At 37.6% G+C, this 23,265-nt stretch overlaps 2 protein-coding genes across 8 annotated transcripts in view; both read left to right on the forward strand.

The window, feature by feature from the left end:
• AGTR1 (angiotensin II receptor type 1) overlaps window positions 1–9,583 on the forward strand; it is a 29,874-nt gene extending 20,291 nt beyond the window's left edge. For all 4 annotated transcript variants that reach the window (XM_027468301.3, XM_027468303.3, XM_027468299.3 and 1 more), the window contains one exon: window positions 1,137–9,583. In XM_027468301.3, the coding sequence (XP_027324102.1) occupies window positions 1,185–2,264 (1,080 nt within the window). In that variant the 5' untranslated portion in view covers window positions 1,137–1,184 and the 3' untranslated portion in view covers window positions 2,265–9,583. The remainder of the gene's footprint in view (window positions 1–1,136) is intronic.
• CPB1 (carboxypeptidase B1) overlaps window positions 1–23,265 on the forward strand; it is a 73,349-nt gene that overhangs the window by 20,250 nt on the left and 29,834 nt on the right. The window contains exons 1-2 of one of the 4 annotated variants that reach the window (XM_038183658.2): window positions 17,713–17,748; window positions 18,847–19,014. The exons of 2 other annotated variants lie outside the window; for them this stretch is intronic. The gene's annotated coding sequence lies outside the window, so the exon portion shown is untranslated. Of the gene's footprint in view, window positions 1–17,712; window positions 17,749–18,846; window positions 19,015–23,265 lie in introns of those variants that run through there. One more of the 4 variants, XM_038183660.2, reaches the window with a different exon arrangement.

The raw sequence follows: 23,265 nt of genomic DNA on the forward strand, positions 1-23,265 counted from the left end.
AAGTTTGTTGGCTTTCATTTACATTAAAAAATAATCTAACAATGTACACCGAACTCCTAACATTATTACCTCTGTTTTATTCCACAAAGTCTACATTAAAATAGAAATCAGTTTTGAAAACATTTAAACTTGGCCCCCCATATGACACCTGGTATACAAAAAAAAAAATTCCCCTTGGTTTTTGTGATCTGAGAATCAGTATGCTGTTTGCCTTGGACTGGTTTGGGATTTATTTATTTAACTACTGAACTGTTACATACTGCACTTGTGAACAATGGCTCACTTCCAACTCCCTACAGAGTCACTGATAAAGCTCCTGCTATAGGCATTGTATCAAGACCGTCATGAATAATCTGGTCTTTCATGCCATATCAGAAGAAAAGCAAAGTGAAGGAAACTTGGTTAATTTTGTGTCTACTGGTTCCATCTGCCTGCATTCCAAACAAAAATGATCCAACAGAATTGTGTGGCATGAATTTCTGAATCCAGACAATGCAAGTTCCAGACAAACACATGCTTCGTAATTAAGCCAGCTGATATCTGTGGTGTTAGGGTAGAACTCCACAGGGAATGAACTGCAAGTTCACAACTTTCAGATTTAGAACTTGATTACTGCTTCTATTCAGATCTAGAAAGAGAAACATATCCTCATGTTTTTGGAAGGGAATTGTGATTACACAGAAAATGGGAGCAGGATACGGCCCAGGAATTATAAAAATCAAGAAACAGTATGAAATACTGGTAGCATTAGCCATAAGATGCATCCATGGGAAAAAAAAGAAAAAACATAAGTAGATCATACTGTGTGGCTTTTGTGAACAAAAAAACTTTTGTGAACAAAAATAAAGAGGGCAAAAAAAAACATTTTCATTGCTTTCCATTAAAAGTTTTTCAGGAGGAGTACTGATTAGCAATTGGGCCTATAATCCAGTTTTCAACTGAAAGCCATAGGTAGCAGTCTGTTAACGAAAAGTTGATTTCTTACTCTTCCATAACTTATTAATCAGAAATTGAATTTATTACACTGAATTATATCTCTAGTTAAACAGAAAATCTTGATATTTAATTGAAATTTTTTTAAATAACTAAATACCTTATGAATTACTTTTTCCTCCCTCTTTACCTTTGCCCTGTAGGTGTGAACTTCACATTGTTTCCCTGAAACAAGTGTACAAGAGGTCAAGATGGTCCCAAACTATCCTACCGAAGAAACCGTTAAAAGAATCCATGTCGACTGTCCCATTTCAGGAAGGCACAGTTACATCTACATTATGGTTCCAACTGTTTACAGTATCATCTTCATCATAGGCATATTTGGGAACAGCCTAGTTGTTATTGTCATTTACTGCTACATGAAACTGAAAACAGTGGCCAGCATCTTTCTGCTAAACTTGGCACTTGCTGACTTGTGTTTTTTAATAACTCTGCCACTCTGGGCAGCCTACACGGCCATGGAGTACCAGTGGCCATTTGGCAATTGTTTATGCAAGCTAGCATCTGCAGGAATAAGTTTCAACTTGTACGCCAGCGTGTTCCTACTCACATGCCTTAGTATTGACCGCTACCTGGCCATAGTACATCCAGTGAAGTCACGAATCCGGCGTACCATGTTTGTTGCCAGAATAACTTGCATCGCCATCTGGCTTCTTGCTGGTGTGGCCAGTTTGCCCGTCATCATTCACCGTAATATATTCTTTGCCGAGAACTTGAATATGACAGTCTGTGGTTTTCGGTATGACAACAATAATACAACACTTCGGGTTGGGCTAGGCTTATCCAAAAATTTGCTGGGATTTTTAATTCCTTTTCTAATCATATTAACAAGCTACACCTTAATTTGGAAAACCCTAAAGAAGGCATATCAGATTCAAAGAAATAAGACCAGAAATGATGATATCTTTAAGATGATTGTGGCGATAGTATTTTTCTTTTTCTTTTCCTGGATTCCTCATCAAGTATTCACTTTTCTTGATGTATTAATTCAATTACATGTAATAACAGACTGCAAAATCACTGATATTGTGGATACAGCTATGCCCTTCACTATTTGCATTGCTTACTTTAACAACTGTTTGAATCCTTTTTTTTATGTTTTCTTTGGAAAAAATTTTAAAAAATACTTTCTTCAGCTAATAAAATACATTCCACCAAATGTCAGCACACATCCCAGTCTAACAACGAAGATGAGCTCCCTTTCCTACAGACCACCAGAAAATATCCACTTGCCCACTAAAAAGGCTGCTGGGTCTCTCGAAACCAAGTGATGCGGTTTTATAATATACTTTTTTGAACAACCTTGTGAACAAAGCAGCAAGAATGACAAAATTCATCTGCAGTCACAAACATCACAACTTACTACTCATTACTGAAACATTGAATCACCTCAGAGAAATCACACTGAAAAGATTTAGCAGTGGCCTTCTATTTTAGAGTATGTGGAGGACTGCCTGATTTTCATTTTGTTTATCTTTGTTGAAAGCAATGTGTATGACAGACAGGCACACCAGAGTTTGTCAGCATCCTGCCATTTGCGCAGAACTACAAAACAAGGGTAGATAAAACTAAAAAGATCTCTGAACTTAAAGGAAAAGCTTTTGTAAGTTACATGAATTATGAAGGACCTGTTTTACAAATGAGCTATTCCAAGTTTTGTTCCAGGAGTTGAGAGCTAAACGGCTTGGCTTTCTTTCTTTTCTTTTTCTTTTTTTTTTTTTTTTTTAAAACATGAGTTATATATCAGAGTTATATTATAACTTGTTTTTCAAATATATGCTGTATCTACAGGCCCAACTTTAAACACAAATGGAAATTTCAGGACCTTGAAACTGGTCTCATTCTAATTTGTGCCACTATTTCTCATTTAAAAATAACAAAAGTTCATAATATATGCAATAAAAAGCAGGTTTATTTATTAAGTATAGAAGAAATGCATTTTTAGATTTATACTCCTACTTATAGATTTCAAATGTTGTTTCATAAGTGTTTTTATCCCAGTGTGTATTTTTATAGTAGTAACATATATACACACACAGACACATGAACGGGGTTTACTCACCTTTCTCAATAATATGCCATGCTGACTCTGAAGAAAATTATTTGTGGAGCATAATTTTAGTCATTAAGTCAAAAACTATTTGAAACGTGAGTTCTGAGACAAAGGTGATCAGAAACTTTCAAATTATTTTTGTAAAATATCCAGAGTACTCTGAAAGTACCAGCTAATGAAATCCACTCTGTTTTTCAAATTCTGGGCTTTTAAACTCAGACTGACAAGCAGAAGTGTGACAATTATTATATTATAGTTTAACAAATAATGCTTTTAATCATATCACTAAACAACGGAGACCAAACTTCATTATTGACTTTTACTTAATTACTCTCCATTTATATAAAACAGATCTTGGAATGAGGAGCATACTACATAAATCAGAACAAAAGTCTGGCTCAAACTCTCCATACAAATGAAGGGGAAAAGGCGTTAAGCATTGTAAGAAGTTCCAGCTAATGATATCCTTATATATCCTTTTCATATTTGCTCTTGATTCACTCCCATTTATTTTCTTCAGAGATACACGAGCTCATAAATGCTTTTCAACATAACAAAGCTTAAGAAAAAATCCAGAATTTTACATGTCATGTAAGCAAATATATGACCCTCAAGAATTTGCAATATTTATAATTATATTTAATGTGGCTTAGCTAGCAAGTGGCTGGATTTTCCATTTTCTACTTAAATGTCACAAGATACTGCGACTTCTGCAACTTCTAAAGCTGTATATTCAGAAAATGCTCTTTCTTTGGAGGTTTATTTAATTGAAAGCTAGTATTAAAAAAAAAAAAAAAAATGAAACCTGAATGTGACATTTAATGAGACAGGTAAATTGTTCTCACATACAATACTCTCTATTTAGCTTATATCCTTACACATGCATGTGAGGCAGCCATTCAAAAAGAATATAAGTCACATGCATTATAAATAGCATCCAGAGCAGCAACACTGCCCTAGCGCTCAGTAAGCTGATGTGGGACTAACAGAGCTTGCCATCATCTGTATAACATTTTGTTCATATACACATATACGTATGTCAAACTGAGTCAGGAGCCTCCAGTTCCAGAAGTAACTCTTTCTCAGACATAATTCAGTGTGCTGTGCTTGCCACCTGCTGGATGCAGCCACAAAATTGTTCGTCTTAAAAGTTGCTATAGGAAAAACAGCAGTATTTTCCTGCTGCTTGAAAGATCTGCAGATCCTTACCTATGGCAAGACTACTGTAGAAGTAACTGCCTCCTGGACAGATGATCTTGTATTTGGGAAGGGGCTAAGCTGGCATTTCCTCACCACCTGCTGATCCCTTTGGTCACCAGTATCCCATACTACAATAGATAGTTCAGTAGAAAAAACAAAGCACATTTGTATAAGTGATAACTAAGTATTTAACTGAAAGGACTCACTTATCACCAGGAAGAAAAAGCAGCAGAATCAGTAGTGACCACAAATGATAAAAATGATCCTTAAGGGTCCCTTCCAACTCAGGATATTCTATGATTCTATGATATTCTATGACTGTATTGCATTGAAAAATAGAGCAAAAAAGTTTGGTTGGTGATTTTGACCACTTCGGGCCAAATCCTGCATGTTTCAGAGACTCTGTATCCTAGCTGTTGGTGCCACCTGTGCCTACCTGTGTCATGGGAAAAAGCAGGAACATGCACATCTGGCTGAGCTACTCCAGGAAAGGCAGGAAAGGATTGCAGCTGGTGTGCTTTGAATAGAAGACCAACCTTGGATTGATAGGCAACAAATAAGATTGGGGGGAAAAAAATGTTCTAAAGGGTAAGAGAATGATCATCAGCTGACAAGGATAGTGGGTCCTAGTTTAGCATTTCCTAAAACAAACAAAAACCCCCACAAAGTGATAGGTATTAAAAACCACATAAAACCAGAGATAAAATCTTCTAGCAACTCTAACTGGGCAGCAGCAGAACAAACTCCTCTGGATCATAGCACAGTTACTGTGTACAGCCAGATCCTGTAGATTCAGCCAACCCCACAGAGCCCCAGACTAAGAGCTAGTTGATGCTAGCCTTACTCCTCAGCTCAGGCACACCATTTTCTTCACCCATCCAGCTGCCGTCAACACAAGTGCTGACAAACACCTAGTTGCTGAGCCCCACACTCCCCCTGCCCACCTTCTTGCTTAAAATATTTTGCTGGAAACCTGTGTATGGGGCACACAGCAGTGTCAGTGTTATCAAGCCCTTCTAGTCACAGCCTCCCATTGAACTACTTTAAATTAATCTGACCTCCAGCATGCAAGAGGCATAGACTAGATAAAAGTCTGTTGTGCCTCTGGCCACCAAGGGGGAGGAAGGAGAAGGCCAAAGAACCTACCCCTTGCCAAGAGAGCAGGAAGAAGTGAGATCTAGCCCTGTACGACTACCATTTTGGGGGAACTTTAGACTGACCCTTTTTAATTCCATACCAAAATAAGAACTAGTTATATGTACTTTAGAACAAATGCCCACTATCTTAAAGAACACAAATAAGATGCAACAGGATGTTAGTTTAAACAAGTATCCTAAGCACTTTTCCTTCTCAGGGTAACCAAAGTAAAATGCTTGACAAACTTTTAGTCTGCCCCTGTACTTTCCTGGTTTGAGGAACTCAAGCCAGTATTAATGGGGACAGCCTATAGCCCTAAATCCAGGAATCACTCCTCCTGAGCTATCACTGTTACAGGCTGCTGACTTATCTGAATGCATACTTTCTGCTGGCAGAATAATAGTTAGATTGCATTATGTTTGACACATACATGCAGAATATTTATTTCTATTTATTGTGCAATTGTGCTTTATATGACTCATGTTTCACACTCTACTCACTTCCACGTTACATGCCTATCTGAAATCACACAATATAATCTGCACTGGTTAACCTGAATTCAAACAAAACCATTACAGACACAGTGGGGATTCATTTGGCTTCTCAGCTCAATAATTATTTTATGTTTATACAGTTAATCAAGATGTTTCAGAGTACATACTAGGCCAAGAGTCCTTTCCTTTACCAGAACTGCTGTTTAGATGATCATCAGCTTGGACCTGTGACAGAAGCAGAGAATATGCAGAGAATATAGGAGGATTCCCAGGTTTGGGCTTGCTTGCATAGCTTCAGCAATGATTTATCTTACTGGCCTCTTTTTTTCAGTACACTGAAGTACAAGTGTTCCCACAGAGAAGCTTGCCATGGAAAGAACAAACACATATTGAGGGGGAATGGCATGGGAATGGCCTAGAAAGGAACTTGCCCATTTTGGAAATACTTAGTGTTGCATGTAAATAGGTCTTTCAGTTAAGTATTAAAAACTTCCAGAAAGTTTTGAGAGGCTCTTAAGTTTCTTTAGTACCTCCTGCTCAGTTCAGAACATACCGAACCACAAAACCCTGACCTTGTGAGCAGGGTAAGACAGCTCTGCTCTCCTCCATTACAGGCTTGGCCAGCACATCATCCCACCAGCTAGCAAGAAGCAGTGAGGTTGTTCTATCAATCATCAAGTCCATTTCATCAGTAACCTCGCTACCAAGGCTGAATTAACAAATCCTCAGTGCTAACCACAGGGCTGTCAAGCCCATTGTCACTAACAAGTTCGGCAGATATGGCTAGACACTGAAGAAAGAGGTACAGATAATGTTTGAGAACATGATTGTGCAAGTCTTTTTAGTGGGCTAGTGCTATGGTTTTCGGCTTTAAAAACACCTGATAAATAAAGTAGCAGGAACTAGATATTATTTTCATTTAAATATTTTTGTGCAGTCAGAATCTATGAAGTGGCAGATGTCAACGTTTTCTACTTCAATAGAACTATCTTTATATTGTAAAAAGGCTACTACTGTTATAAGAACTTTTGTTGTCTGAAGCATTACCAAAAACATATATCATCAATAGATTATGTGTTTGTGAAATCCATCTCCGCTGCTGTATTAGTCCACCCAAAGAAAAGAGAGATGTTTCTGTATTATTGTAAGTTCTCCAGTATATCAGTGTATCTATGGCTATATCTTAGGCAATGTCATTCTTACCAAAGTATTTCTGTTGAATGCTGTAATACTTTATACCACTGTTCCTCATTCCTTGTAATCTAAAATCTAAGCCAGCTCCCCCTAAACTCCAGCCTGAACATGTTGTGTCCATAATTCATTCTGGATAGGATACCCACATAGCACCAGCTAACTCCAGAAATCACGCACACACACAATAGGGGATCAGCAATTGGCTTGTGTTTTCAAGGACCGGCTTAATTAATGAAGTTTCCTTGAACTGAATATTCAGCAAATTGCTCATTTTGCTATATACAGCTTAGAGCTTAAAGCAGAATCTAGGCTTCACATTTTAGAAGATAAATTAAACTATAAATTAAACTATAGGGACAGACTTTAGAATACTGAGTCAAATATAAAGTCATATTAAATTATGAATAATTGGTCTTTAGAACAAGCTTTGGTGTTTCCAAGCAGTAGTGCCACATTGTGTTCTGTGTAGATGTCCCAGTGGCTTCAGCAGAAACAGGATCAGGTTTGAGCATAAGAGGGGGACTCTTGTTTTGGTGTGGGTTTTGTTGTTGTTTTGTTAAAAGAACAGCAGAATGGATCACATTTCCACTTTGAATTTGTATGAAAAATAAACTGAATTTAATTTTGCATATCCCTAGTAAATGCCACCTCAGATTTTTATACTGTCACACACCAGGAGGAAAAAAAAAAAAAAAAAAAAAAAAAAAAAAAAAAAAGTAGAGTTATGGGCCAGACCTATAAATTTCTTATAACTTATTTACTGAAAAACTGATTTTCTATGTATTTTAATTATTACTTAGCTTTATATATTGGCAGTGCTGTGAGGTTGCAATAAAGCACAGACCCTAGTGCAAGACAAGATATTCATACACAGAGACATAGAGTCCCTTGGAGCTTTAGAATCAGAGAGCAAAAGTTTGTTAGAACAGAGTGGGAAGCAAAGCCTGTTACTGAACAAACAAAAAGACTGCAAGGATATTTTCATCTTGCAGTTAAATTAAAAATAAAAACTAAAAATGCCATGAAATAAACAAACAAACAAACAAACAAAAAAAAAAAACTTATATCATTAAAAATAAGAAAATAAAAACAGCAGAAAGGAAAATACTGAAAGGCTTTGATGTTGGGAGCTTACACAAAACTGACTGAAGAACACCCACCCTCTGTGTGTTCAAGCACTTCCCACTGATACTATCAAGCAAATGTAAACTTGGTTATTTTTATGAAATTGAATGAACAACCAGAAATGTTTCAAGTCAATGAATGTATAGGTATCATTTAAGACATTAGTTGATTTGCTACTATTGATTTCTCTCTCATTAAAAAAAAAAAAAAAAAGAAAAGAAAAAAAAGAAAAAAAACGAAAAAAAAAAAGTTAAATTATACAAATTATACACTGGATGCTCATCAAATAACTGTACCGGGAAAGGCAGACAATGTACCACATATAAATTTACATCAGCTTAGCCTACCTAGCCTGAACTCCTCCTCAGGCTCAGCAGAACATACAAACACAAAAGAACAGAAACCAAAAAAAATTAAAATAATTTCACAACAATATTACATATATTATAGTAGTACTATATATATATTTAATTTTGCTGAAGAGTTAAATACTATATGATCTACAATAACATTGTTTTCACAAGTTTTTATTCAATTAGCACTTTTTTGAAGCTTTTGTAAGAATTCAGTTTGGCACTATTAAAAAACCTCCAAGCACAGTAAAAATTTGAAGACTCAAAGCCCCTTCTTGTATAAAAGCACCTATAAAATTAGAGAATGTCTATAATTTGCAGGATACCTTTCAAAGCAAGGATAAAAATAAAGGTACATGAGATGTAATTTAACCTACTAGAGAACTGTTAATGTTAAGCCTGTTTTTTGTGATATGATTACTCTAAATGGAAGTGTAAAGCAGCACACACAAAGGCATTATTTATATACTAAACTGTTATACACTGCAGCATGTGCCTGATAAATACAGCCAAATAGTATTTCTGTTATTCTTGAATTTCTCTGTTTATTTATGATAGCTTTCTATAACATCATCTGTACATTTTATATGAGAGTGAACAGCAGATATGCAATGCTCTGTTTTAGAAAGATTTTGCAAACTTCAGACAGGTTTTTCTCTCACTGAATTTTGCAAAACAAAGTAAATCATTTGCCACAAACACCTACATCAGAATGATGATATTTTGAAATATTGGAAAAATTAATCTAAAATATATTTAACAGCATTGGTTCAAATTAATCTTCACAGAATATGGTTAGATTGTTTCTTCCAAGTTTTGTTTTTCATCAGACCAAAAAGTAAATGTGTTTTTAGCTTTACTTCCCAACATCAGTAGCAGAACAAAGTGCAGGGTCTGACAAGAACACTGGATTCCTAGTGAAAACAAACATTGTCCTACAACTCACCACCTAAAAATTCTGAAGTTGTAATGTGATTTTGTTTTGATCAAGGCTTGTGAATCAATTCCCGTTAATTAAAGAAAACTTTAAAACACTTACTGGAAAATTACATTGTACTTATTGCTTGAATCTAGATAATATTCTGTCAAGGGTTATGCTCCTACAATTCTTTTACCTGTACTCTCTTACAGCATCTAATTTCAGTTTTCCTGTGGGGCTTAACTGCTAATGTGGATATCCCATATGCTTCAGCAGCTGAGTAGACTGGCTCCAAAACAACATCAATATTCCTTGTTGTGACCCACAAATAGGTGCTGGATATAAACGGGGCACTCAACCATGATACTGTCAAGACTCCAGAAAAGTATGCAGTACATTTAAAAAGCATATTCCAATTTTAACCTCTTACCTCCAGCCCAAAGGAAGATTGCAAACTTAACATGCAAGATAAAATTTTTTCTTTACACTTCACTGCTTATCTTGGAGCTGTCTGAAGGCTAAGTTTTCTACCAAGCTAATTCAAATATTTTGACAAGGCTATTCCATGACGAAATATGCCTTTATCTCTCCTGTCACATCTTTTGATTGATGATCCACCTATGTCAAAGGAGAAGCTGATCAACACTGCAGAGCTCCACAGCTTCCAGCTACAAGCAACAACAACACTTGCACTTGTACCGAGTAACAGCATGCTCAGCACATGTTAAGTCTAGTTTCACCCACCACAAATAAAGTTCACTCATCAATAACTCCGTAGAGGCAATGGCATCCTGAAAAAACTGCTGTAGGTAGGGTCATCCCTAAATTTCACTTACAGTGACATACCTGCAGTGTTTGCTGTAGTGCATTATAACACTGACTGCCATCCAGCACACACCACGTGCGCTCCAGCAGGCTGCAAATATGCGCTTGTTTAAGGTTTTAAGGTTTTAGCCAAGCCCTGTTAATTAACCATATCTACACTTAACTGTTGCTTTCTCTACAGTCTGGTCTCCTAATACAGAGAAAATTCATGTGTAGCTGTTACATTCACCACAGCAATGAAGAAGAATACACATGACAGTACAAAGAATGTGCTACATATCCATATTGATCCTATGCTGTTTTCAAATGCATGTTTTCAGAGAAAAGAGGGGAATCTAAGACTTTCTCTATATGCTTTAAATTTGGGAAATACTTGATTTTCCAAAAGCACAGTGCAATTCTCTCAGAAGCTCTCTGACAAAAAGGGGGTGAGGGGGGACGACACAAGTTAAAAAATTCAAACATTGTTATGCACAAATTTTGAATTGCAATTTATGACTAAACTTTTAATATGATTACTTTAAAAAAATAAACTATTTTTCTGGTCCATTGTACTATTGTACATGCATTTGAGGGCATCTTGCTGACAAGCATTACAACGTTTCATTCTCCTTCAGAATGCCTCTGAAGGAGAAGTAACAGTAGATGTATTTTAAGCTGAGGGGAAGAAGTAAAACAGAACTAGAAACATTTGAAGATGGGTCAATGCAGATGTAGTTCCTAGAGCTGCATTACACACTATTACTTTCACTGCACTAAAAATGGGCACATTTTAAATCAGGAACCTATCTATGCAGAAGTTGTCTGGAGGCTTGATATTACCTCAGGCAATTTGAAAAGTATAAATCTTCAGGCTTTACAGTAATCAAAGTTGCAAACATGCTTTTAAGTGCACTTTAAACCCTCTAATATTCTACACTTAAATTTTCAAATTCCAACTTCTAATAGCAAGCCTGGCCTTTGATTTAGAGAAGTGAAGTGAAAGCAGTTCTGGAAACATGAGCCATAATCCTGTCACAGTTCTAGCAAGCAAACATGACAGTCTGAAAACTGCTCTGAAGATTTCTATAATGCAGTACTACAATCTGCTTGCTTTATTTCCATCTAAAACTGTATTGCTGTAATAGTCATTGGGCATGATTATAACTGCTAGTCTGTTAAACGAGACTTTGCATTTTTAAGATTATTGAAAAAGAGAAAAACATGCGGTCACCTGTGATGCACAAGAGCTTTGCTATGGGAGTGGTACCATGGTGTGCAAAATAAATTGATCACACAAGCATGAACACCGGTTGAAACCCATTCACATTATGTCAGCTGGATTTTTGCCACTAGCTTGAATGAAAAGACAACTCTCGGTTTTAAGAATCTCATATGCACCTTTAATTTCAAAAGCAGAGCAAAAACAGCACCTGAACAATCACTTCATCTCCTCCTGCATATGGATCAAAATATAGCATGCAGCCACAAGAAACCTACTTGCATTATCACAGCATATACACTGTGCAATCAGCTGGGTTGCTCCACACAAAACAGAGTCAAAATGATGGAAGCAAGAATTTGGTCCAAATAGATACTTGGAAGTGTTGTAATAGATACAGACAAGACAACTTAAAAGGTAACAAAAGAAATCCTTATGCTATGAATCTGCTATAGTGGGCGTCTTCATAGCATATATTAATCAGGAAATTAACCTGGTGTTATTCTGCCTCACTATCAGAAAATTTGCAGTAATTTGCATGAACACCATGTACAGTGTTGCTTAGTAACAGAGACAGCAGAACAAAGCCATAAATTGGGAGGAGGAAGATGAGGCAGGAGGAAATCAAAGCAGCATGAAAACTTTTATTGGCACTTAAGCATACTTTTCCCTGATTGTAGCAGAATTCATGAAACAATTACAACCCCATGACAAAGGCTGGTAATGATTAGCCCTTAAGAACTACTGTTATTTTCTGACAGTTTGGAAACTGTTTTTATTTATTGCAGGAAAGGAAATATCAAATCTTCTTTGGACTACCCAAAACCAGAGACAGAGATTAACACCAGCTAATTACCCAGTGCCAGCATTTCACTAAAGCTCCCACTGTAAAATAGATTTATGGAATAATTTAGAATTGTAATTAATTCTTGTCACCCAGAGTTTTTAAAGTAATAATATGCACTTCAGTACCCACTACTTACATAATGCTGTACAAAAGTGGAAGATATATATCATTCAAGGAATTATTAGGGAAAATAATAAGGAATTGCAACACTATTTTAATAAATTCAGTCAGAAATACCAAAAAAGATAAATGTTATAAGAATAATTTATTGTTATAAAGCCTACATCAAGTCTTTCAGACATTTCAGCAAAAACTGTAATACCATTAGGTAAACAAATAAACAAAAGCTTTCCCATAGTAGCTAAAAATTACTTCTATTCAAGATTTCTTGTTCTATGACTATTAGATTAAGAGCATACAACAAGATTTACATAGAACAGAGTATTTACAATTCCTCATAGCAGAGACCATGTTTCAGATATCACCACACAGACCATGTCTTTTTCCAGTCAAACTACTTAAAAATATATATAATTGTATCCCTACAGCAACTTGACTGCTAGATTGCAACACCCTGCTTTGTTCGACTGCTTAATGTAGAAAAGCAATATTGAGAAATAGACTGTATTTTTGTTTAGGTTTGCATTTATTACAATTGTTTTCTCATTTAGAGAAAACATATCCATGGTCTCTTTGTTCTCCTCTTCACATGCCTTTCCAAATAATCTATTCTTCTCTTGACCCAGGAACAACCATTTTGTTGTTGCTACTACTGCTTCCCAAAGAAGGCCCTGTGTCTTGGTATTCTCTAATGCCATTACAATCTTGGCTTTGATTTCATCACGAGTTCACTAAATTTTGAAGGCTTCAGTCATAACCTTAATCCATCTGAAAGTGGCTCAAAGCTTTAGACAGACAACAGCTTACTCCAAACACCACTTCCAAGCCCACCATTAACACTGGCCAGGCAGAAATGCAACAGTCCCCATGCCACCCAAGCAGAGCCATCTGTCATACTGTTAAGCATTGCAGGCTGCTTTCTCTGGCCAGAAGAGGCAACCTTCTTCAGTCTGTGCTTCTGCCACTGATAATGTACAAAGTAGCAGGATTTTCCTGTTCTGGTCTTCCAGGTGAGAGCATGGAGTTGTAAGGGAGATGCACCAAAGCAGAGAGACCATGTGTTAGGGCACGCGTGGTGCCTCTCATGGTCATTACAGAGCCAGCTGTCCTCCATACAACATAGCCCCTGCTCTCATGAATGCCCTGCTCTCAATACTATTGTCTAGGTCTATTGCTGGTGGTATGCTGATCTTCCACTAACATACTAACATGAGGCTAATCTCATGAGCTTCTCAACTTGACTGCCAGGATTTGTTCAGTTCAGAACTTTGACATTTAGTCAAGGTTGCATCCCAGGCAAACAATTTTTTTTTTTTTCCTCTAAGAAACTCAAGCAATCATTTTTATCTAATCTACAAATTCCCAGTACTCCTCCAAATCACATTTTCACCCACTTCCTTTGCTTTGTTTTTGAACTTCTTGTTATGCCCAATTTTAAAATGCAGTGTTGTGCAGAAAGAGTCCATGAACTTACTCAGTGAGTTCATTTTTACATTTGTGATGCTGGATAAACAATAAATAAATGCCAGCTTACTGTATTGAGAAACGCAGAAACAAGACATCACATCTTAACCATATCATGCTTCATATATATTAAAACCACTGAGCTGTTAGAAAACCACATATAAAAAAGAATTTCTTATTACAAAAGTATCTGAACTTACCTGAGAACCTACCCAGCCATAACTTCGAGGTCATAACATGTACCTTTGAAGATTTCTTTTTACATAAACATCACCAGTTTAAATACGCTTTTTGATAGATAATTTTTAAACCTTTACCTGTAACCTCAAGAATATGAGAAACAGAAGGGATAACTAAAATTTCTTTGCAAGCACCGTCATCTATCAAATGAAACATGCAAGAAGCAAGGAATGAATGCAAGGAAAATACTACAGCTACACAAAGTACTTAAGAAATAGTAAGACTAGACTCAGGCTAACTCTGCCCTGTTTATGCATGCAGTATTCTATTTGCTAGAAAACATTTTCTCTCAGGCAGCTGTTTTAAGATGGAAGCAACATAACATAATCTTTTGACCACAGCCCTTTAAGATTGTTTATTACATCACACCCCTCACGTCAGTATCAAGTGCATCCACAAAGTCTCAATCATTTAAATTTTCATTGACAAGTTGTTAAATACTCACGTTTGCCAATTTTTCCAAGAAATACAAATACTGCTGTGAAAGAGGATACTATGCAACGTTAGATGCACAAATAAAAATAAATCATGCTAAGACATCATTCCATGTTATTTCCTGAGGGACAATACCCCATAGGATTTCCTGAGCTGAGAACAAAACAATGAGAGACAATCTGTAAATTAATGCTCGACTCCAAACACAAGGACTTTAGACACCAGAAGAATGACTATTCCCCACACGCAAAAAAAAAAATAAAAATAAAAATAATAAATAAATATATATATATATATATATATATATATTTCAGCTCCCTAGTGCAAAATATTTGTGGTTTTCTTTTTAAAAATGATGAAGCAAAACAGATGCTGCAGTGCAGAGAGCAAAACAAAACAGAGAACAGTTGTTTTCTGGCCCTCTAGTGTGCCATCCATGTTATTTGAATCATGCAAGACCTCATTAGGCCATGTGCTGAGCAAGGATGAAGCCCTGCTGCCTTGGGAGCTGCACACGTGCAACTGAGATCAGAATTTGGCCGTGTGCTTTCTTTCCCAACCAAACCAACCTAATCCTCACAATATAAATTCTTACAGATGCACAGATAAACCAAGCCACAGTGTAACTTCACTGCTGGAAGAGCTCACGTTCCCAGGACCAAACACAACTCACAGATGTCAGATTCGCACTCTCATTAGGACATCAACCAGTAAAACATTTACTTCATTTAAGCTAGCACAAAGGGCAAGGAGATCTTTTTAATTCTGTCACACCAAAATTCACCAAATTAACAGCTTGCCTAAGCCAGCAGCAGAGTCTCAACGCTGTGCGCCAATGGCTGGCACACCTGCGGCATTAGTCCTGGAACCTGGTACAAGTTGCTGGCCAAAGGGGAAGGCAGTTACACAAGTCTTTCCCTCTCTACAGCCTAAATATCTTGTTTTCCTTTCAAATCAGGGTTGGGGAAGACCCAGCCCCAAAAGAGGTACCCCATCAAGAGGAAAGAGAGGAGCGAGGTAGGCACTGCACCCTCCCATACTGCTCTTGACAGGACTTAGGTGCACTCTGAAGGAACTGCCTTGCTCCTGAGGGAGCAGTCTCAGTGCACTGAGGGCACTTATGGGCCTTAACCAGACCAGTCCCACCTGGCATCACATTTCAGTCCAGCCTGAGGCCACCTGTCCTAATCTAAGCCAAAAATGAAGGATACCATTTTCCAGTCCTTCCTGAGCATGGGCCCTGTCGTGGTTTAACCCGGCCGGCAGTTAAACACCACGCAGCCGTTCGCTCACCCTCCCCCCTCCCTCTCTGGGACGGGGGAGAGAAATGGAAAGCGAACCCCGTGAGTTGAGATAAAGACAGTTTAATAAGACAGGAAAATAATAATAACAAAAATAATAATAACAATAATAATAATAATAATACAATGGTGATAATAGGAAAGTAATAATAATATGTACAAACAAGTGATGCACAATGCAATTGCTCACCACCTGCTGGCCGATGCCCAGCCTAACCCCGAGCAGTCCGGCCCCCACCCCCCAGCTAGCCACCCCTATATATTGTTTAGCATGACGTCAGATGGTATGGAATACCCCTTTGGCTAGTTTGGGTCACCTGTCCTGGGTCTGTCCCCTCCCAGCTCTTACTGCACCCCCAGCCTGCCCGTTGGCAGGACAGAGCAAAAGACTGAGATGTCCTTGGCTTAGTATAAGCACTGCTCTGCAACAATTAAAGCATCGGGGTGTTATCAGCACTCTTCTCATCCTAAGCCAAAACACAGCATTCCACCAGCTACTAGGAAGAAAATTAATTCTGTTCTAACTGAAACCAGGACAGGCCCCCTGGGTTCAGACCTGACCCACAGACCGATGGCTTATGTTTGGTCGTGCTGCCCCTCATTGGGCTTGACCCTGAAAGAAATATGTCGTCAAATCTGAAATTACTTGGGTAGTGGTCTTGGGAGCCAGAAGTTGACCATGGAGGAGGCTGGGATATAGAAATTTTCCACACAAATTTAGCTAGCACCAGGGTTGCATCCCACATGAACACCTAAATCATACCTTGGAATTCAAAAAAAAGGCCCTGCTTTGGTTGGGATTGACAGAAAAAAATCAGTCATGTTTTAACATCTAGCTGCTTTTTAAGACTCAGTCTCACCTGGGCTTGAGTTTAGTTGGAGATTTAAGGTGATTCAGGATAAACCAAAGGCTTCTCCTCTAGAATGCATTAAAAAGCCACACAGGGAAATGATGGGCAGCACGGTCTGGCTTTGGCCTAGTGATGAAACTCTTGAGCCAAGTAAAATTGGGTGTTTATAGCTACATTCCTTAGCCATTTACTGGTCGCCTGTTTAAACTAGTAACCAGGCTTGGTTTCCATATTTCAAAGATCAACCTCCTTTATCCATTCATAAACAGATTTTTTTTCTTTTTTTTAAAGAGATTATCATTTCTTTTTATAGCACCTGTGAAAGCAAAATGTGGCATCTCTAGTACTCAAAATTTTTAAGAACAGGTAGCTCAGCCAGATATCAGGAATGACAGAGATTTTCCATTTGGGAATCAAACTGATGGACTAGCAAACCTGTGAGGAATTTTCTGGTGGTTTAGAACGCACCTTCTGAGGCAGAGGGTTAACTGATGGAATAATTAACTTAGAAGACATCAGCTTTGGATTTCTCAACTCTTGCAGAAGTTCATAATAGCAGACTAACTTAACTGCCGTTTATTAGAAACAGTGTTGGCCTCAGCACAACTTGGGAGGTTTTTTTGCCTTTTTCCTTGGGATGGTATTCCTCTCTCCTGGTTTCAGTTAGAACAGAGTTGCTTTTCTTCCTAGTAGCTGGTGGAATGCTGTGTTTTGGCTTGGGATGAGAAGAGTGCTGACAACACCCCGATGTTTTAATTGTTGCAGAGCAGTGCTTATACCAAGCCAAGGACATCTCAGCTTCTTGCTCTGTCCTGCCAACAGGCAGGCTGGGGGTGCAGTAAGAGCTGGGAGGGGACAGACCCAGGACAGGTGACCCAAACTAGCCAAAGGGGTATTCCATACCATCTGACGTCATGATAAACAATATATAGGGGTGGCTAGCCGGGGGAGGGGGCCGGACTGCTCGGGGTTAGGCTGGGCATCGGTCAGCAGGTGGTGAGCAATTGCATTGTGCATCACTTGTTTGTACATATTATTATTAGTAGTACTAAGTAGTACTATTATCATCATTGTATTATTATTATTATTATTATTATTATTATTATTATTATTATTATTATTATTATTATTATTATTATTATTATTTTCCTGTCTTATTAAACTGTTTTTATCTCAACTCACGGGCTTCACTTTCCATTTCTCTCCCCCATCCCAGAGAGGGAGGGGGGAGGGTGAGCGAACGGCTGCGTGGTGTTTAGCTGCCGGCCGGGTTAAACCACAATATCCTCTAATGTTGTTTCACAGGAAAACATTAGGATCAACGTTCTTGAACTAGTTTTGACTCTTTTAGAACTTGCGGCCTCTCTCAAAAAACAGCTTGCAAATTCTGATGACAGTGTATATATTTCAAAGAAGGCAGAAAAGTCTTTCTTTGCTATATGTTGTTTGTTATTATGTTCTGAAAGAGGCATGAGTCCCAGTGGCTTATGTTTATGATGAACCCTTTGTGTTGTGAACACATGCATTGCAAGGTTCATCATTTTCTCTGCAGATCTTATAAAACCTTAAAAACATTAATGTTAGTGTAAAAGTCTTCAAGCTTTGCAAACCTTGTATATTCTGCAATACAGAAGGTTCTTAGATTACAAAATCTATCAGTTAATTGTCCTTACTTGTAAATTGTAACTCACTCCTCTCCCCAAGTCTCAAAATCTTGGTCTAGCTTGCAAACAACTCAGAAGTGACTCCTTTTGGGGTCAATTAAGGAGTAAAAGCAACAAACTAAAAGAAGAGGAATGGAACTGAGTTCTGAATGATATTGAAACAAAATTTCATAGGAGCCATGGCAAGATAAACAAATGAAAGGCTTCGCTTCTGCTATTTACAGAATGTCAAATTTTCCTTTTTAAACAAACCTTTCTCAGCTACTTCACAACAAACTAATTATATTTTTCTTAAAAGATCATAAACCTTAAACAACTGCTTTATTAATGTGCAATTTGGGACAAGAGGGAAAATAAATAAATAGATAAATAAGTACCTGAAATAGTTTTAAAGCATTTTTTTAAAAAATCAACTTGTAATATTCTATAGCCCTCTGCAGTGATCCTCCAAGATCTCTACATCCTTGTGACTGCATGGGATTGTGGCCTAAGTCAGCAGTTCTCAAAATGCTGTCCCTAGTAAGCAGAGTGTTCCTCTAAGTTTCCAGATCCTACACTGCAATAAAAGAAGTACAACATACATTAAACATTTTTCCATGTAAGTAATTGCTGCTGTAATGTTAGAAAATTCACTAGTGGCATTCCCCAGGGCTCAGTACTGGGCAGTCCTCTTTAATATCTTTATCAATGATCTCGATGAGGGGATTGAGTGCACCCGCAGTAAGTTTGCAGATGACACCAAGATAGGTGCATGTGTTGATCCGCTTGAGGGTAGGAAGGCTCTGCAGGAGGATCTGGATAGGCTGGACCAATGGGCTGAGGTCAACTCTATGAAGTTCAACAAGGCCAAGTGCCAGGTCCTGCACCTGGGGCGCAACAACCCCAAGCAGCGCTACAGGCTGGGTGATGAGTGGTTGGAAAGCTGCCTGGCAGAGAAGGACCTGGCAGTGATGGTTGATAGTCGGCTGAATATGAGCCAGCAGTGTGCTCAGGTGGCCAAGAAGGCCAACGGCATCCTGGCTTGCATAAGAAGCAGTGTGGCCAGCAGGTCTAGGGAAGTGATTGTCCCCCTGTACTCAGCTCCAGTGAGGCCGCACCTCAAGTACTGTGTTCAGTTTTGGGCCCCTCGCTACAAGAAGGACATCGAGGTGCTCGAAAGAGTCCAGAGAAGGGCAACAAAGCTGGTGAGGGGTCTGGAGAACAAGTCCTACGAGGGAGCTGGGATTGTTCAGTCTGGAGAAGCGGAGGTTCAGGGGCAACCATATTGCTCTCTATTAAGTACATTAAAGGAGGCTGTAGCGAGGTGGGGGTTGGTATATTCTCCCATGTGCCTGGCAACAGGACGAGGGGTAACAGGCTAAAGTTGTGCCAGGGGTGTTTTAGGTTGGATTTTAGGAAGAACTTCTTTACTAAAAGGGTTGTTAGGCATTGGAATGGGCTGCCCAGGGAAGTTGTTCAGTCACCATCCCTGGAGGTCTTTAAAAGACGTTTAGATGTTGAACTTAGCAATATGGTTTAGTGGTTGACTTGTTAGTGTTAGGTCAGAGGTTGGACTCGATGATCTTGAGGTCTCTTCCAACCTAGACAATTCTGTGATTCTGTGAAAATCAGTAAAGGAATGAAGGTCAGCACAATTTCTGAATGGGTGGAACAGGCAATCTTTCTCTAATCATGTGGCCTATTCCAGAAACAAACACAAGAACTCCTGATGCAAGTGTATTTGAAATGCAGATTTCTGTTTTTGTTTTCATTTTTTAATGTTTTGTGCTTGTCAGACTGCTTATACATGCTTACATAGTTTGTGTTCTTGCAGTCTCCTAGCCTTCTTGAATGTGGTTCCTCCAGGAAGAATGAATTACAACAGAAAAATTATATAAATTAAAAGTCCTTGTAGATTACACTGTGGAAAAAATAATAAAGAAACATAACACTCTTACCTCCTAGATCTCAGTTACAGAAAAATAGCATCAGTGAGAAAATTACTACTTTCATAATTAGTTTTCTCAATAACAGTTTTTTGAAATCCCATGGAAAGCTCTCAGACTGCATTTTAAACTTTGAAGCTGTGAAGTAGATCAAAGAATACATGTGTTTAGTCTCTATTATTAAGGAAACTGTACAGTATTTGGCATCTACAGGCAATGTGAATTGTGTGAAACTTGCAGGATCATAACAGCAATAAACCTGAAGCACTATGTGACCCAATAGATTTAAATACAGAATAAGTAAATAATATTGCCAGTTAAATTGTTTGTATTTTTTTTCTCTCCTTCTCAAGCCATGCATACAGTGTTTTAGACAAAAATGAATAATGGTTAGAAAGAAAAAATGGTATTTCTTTCTAGACAGAAAAGTTACAGGAAAGTATTGCTTTCCCATGTTTTAGCCAAACTATACTTAATAAAAAAATAAATAAATAAAAATCTGAATTGAAGAGATAGAAAATAGTATATGATTAAATTGATTAGATCACCTCTGGAACAAATTCAGTCAAGAGCATTTGTGTTGCTATATACACTATCTACAAATCTTCAATACAAAATCTTCAATAGTTTTAATAGAGGGAGCAATTTAATAGAGAGAACACTTGTTTCTCTCATTCATTGCCTTGATAAGTCCCTCCATATATCTGTTTCTTATAAGGCATGGCTACATTTGCTAGAGTTATATCTGTAAAGAATGTGGCCTCTGTGTCACTGGCCCAGCCTTTGCAAAGAAAAATTCATAGAGAAGCAAAATACTGAGGAAGATGTTGTGCCTGAAAGCACAAGTTCATCCTCCAAAGCAACATCTATCCTTTGCTTTGTCAATTTTCCAACAACAGCTGCTAGTTATCTGTCATATTAACATGCTTTCAATATATTGTGCTTGAAGTAGCTGGACCCACTTGAAACCAATTTGAAAAACATGTTTATAGAGAAAGGCGAAGGAAATGACCTGTAACATTGTAGACACAATATGTTCTACATGAGAGCTCCATCGGTCGAGTTTATACCAACTCAGTTGTTTTATTATCATTCAACGTCTCCAGTTTTCATTTTGCTGCTGTTAGTAGATTGGAAATCAGAGGTATCCCAGACTTATATTCCCAATATTTTCTACGATTCTTTGGTCCCAGAGATGAAGCAGCAGTAAAACAGCCATTTCAGTGAGGAGCTTCACCCTCACATTCCTGTGTGTCTGCAGCAGCATGACTAAACCAGAATTTGTTTACTTAGTAGGTGAGTGAGAGGAACAAGCAAGCTGTTATTTCTTTTCTTTCACAGTTATGAAAAGACAAACATGATATTCAGAGTTAGTGCTACAGAATTTGGTGTAATATGACAGTTAAAAAGATTTCAGTTTTAATTATTTTGGATGTTAGAATGGCACTCTAGAATGTAATGAAGGAGAAAGAGTTGATGGAAAAAAATCATTCATCTTTTGTTCTACATAAAGTTATTAAGTTTATCCAGAAGTATTTCCACATTTGCTACGGTGCAGAAACTAAGGCTCTTGTCTTTAGTAATAGATACTTTTCATTCTTCGGATTACTGCTTGCTAATTTACAAACTTCATGTGCCAGTAAACTAAACGAATTGTGTCTTTCATGCAACTTTGAAGCTTAGAATGTAAACTGAAAACAATAATAATAAATTCCCTACAAATACTATATCTTTTTCCCCTTCCATAAAGAAATAGAAATATATGCATGCTTTTACATAAGTATTTGAGAAAAAAAATACTGCAGACCTGTTGCTGTCATTTGGCTATGATAATTTTGAATGTTTTGGTGGGATTGCATTTAAATTCTCAAGCCTAAGTCCAACATCTACAGAATCTTTTGTGTTTGTCCATGTGATTTTAAAATGGAAGTTACAAGTGACCAGTGGCATTTTTGAAATAATGAGTTATTCATAGTGTCATCTGACTAGGAGGAAAAAAAAAAAAAAGAAAAAAAAAAAAAGATTGACTAAAACACTTAGCTCTACACATTCTCTAACAGATGTTCAAGATGCTGTTGTTCTGCAGAAACATGCTTGTTTCAGTTGTGGTCAAAAACAAGCTGATCATAAACTTCTGATGCAATGCCATTTTGGGAAAGCCACTGCAGTGCTACAATGTGTGACATGAAGAGTTGTCAAGAGTTAGGAAAATACTGATGCTAAAAGCAAAGTTTCTATTGATTCCTTTTCCAAAACACTTGTCTGGTAAGCCATGGTTAGAAGAAAAGTTGAGACTGAAACAACACAGAGCAAGACAGTAAGGAACAGAGCGTGTGCCTGGTTTAAACAAAAGCTTGTTTAATCCATCAAGTACTTTGTCTAGCAAAATCTAAGGTGTTCTAAGGTGATAGGATTATCTAAGGTGATAGGATTATTCCTCAAAACATCACAGAAAGGAAAATGAAGCCCTTCTTAAGCTAAGGGATAGTGCTGGTACATGAATAATTGAGTATCAGCTTATCACAAACAAATTCAGATTATTAATTAAAAGGCAGTTTCCAAACATCAGAAGAGGGATGATCAGGAAGTTTTCTTATGGGAGCAGAGGGAGCAACAAACTAAACAGACTTAAGGTGGCACTTGATATGTTTGTAAAAGAGATAACACAGTGTGATGCTTGAGAAAGCAAGGAAAAAGGCTGGTTTGGAAGCACAGAGACCCTGTTCCAGCTGGGTCACTGCATTACACAGCTCCTGATCTTGAGGCATATATTAATCCAGAACATCAGGGGAAATAGATACAAGGCCAAATTTTTGTGTACATAGAACATCCTGTGTCTATAAATTACATTTTTTCCAGCTTTTACTATGTTCTGGCAACAGGGAGTATTTATTTAAATAATACTTATACAGCAAGTAAATGTG

Source organism: Anas platyrhynchos, chromosome 9 (assembly GCF_047663525.1).
Source record: "Anas platyrhynchos isolate ZD024472 breed Pekin duck chromosome 9, IASCAAS_PekinDuck_T2T, whole genome shotgun sequence".
NCBI lineage: Eukaryota > Metazoa > Chordata > Aves > Anseriformes > Anatidae > Anas > Anas platyrhynchos.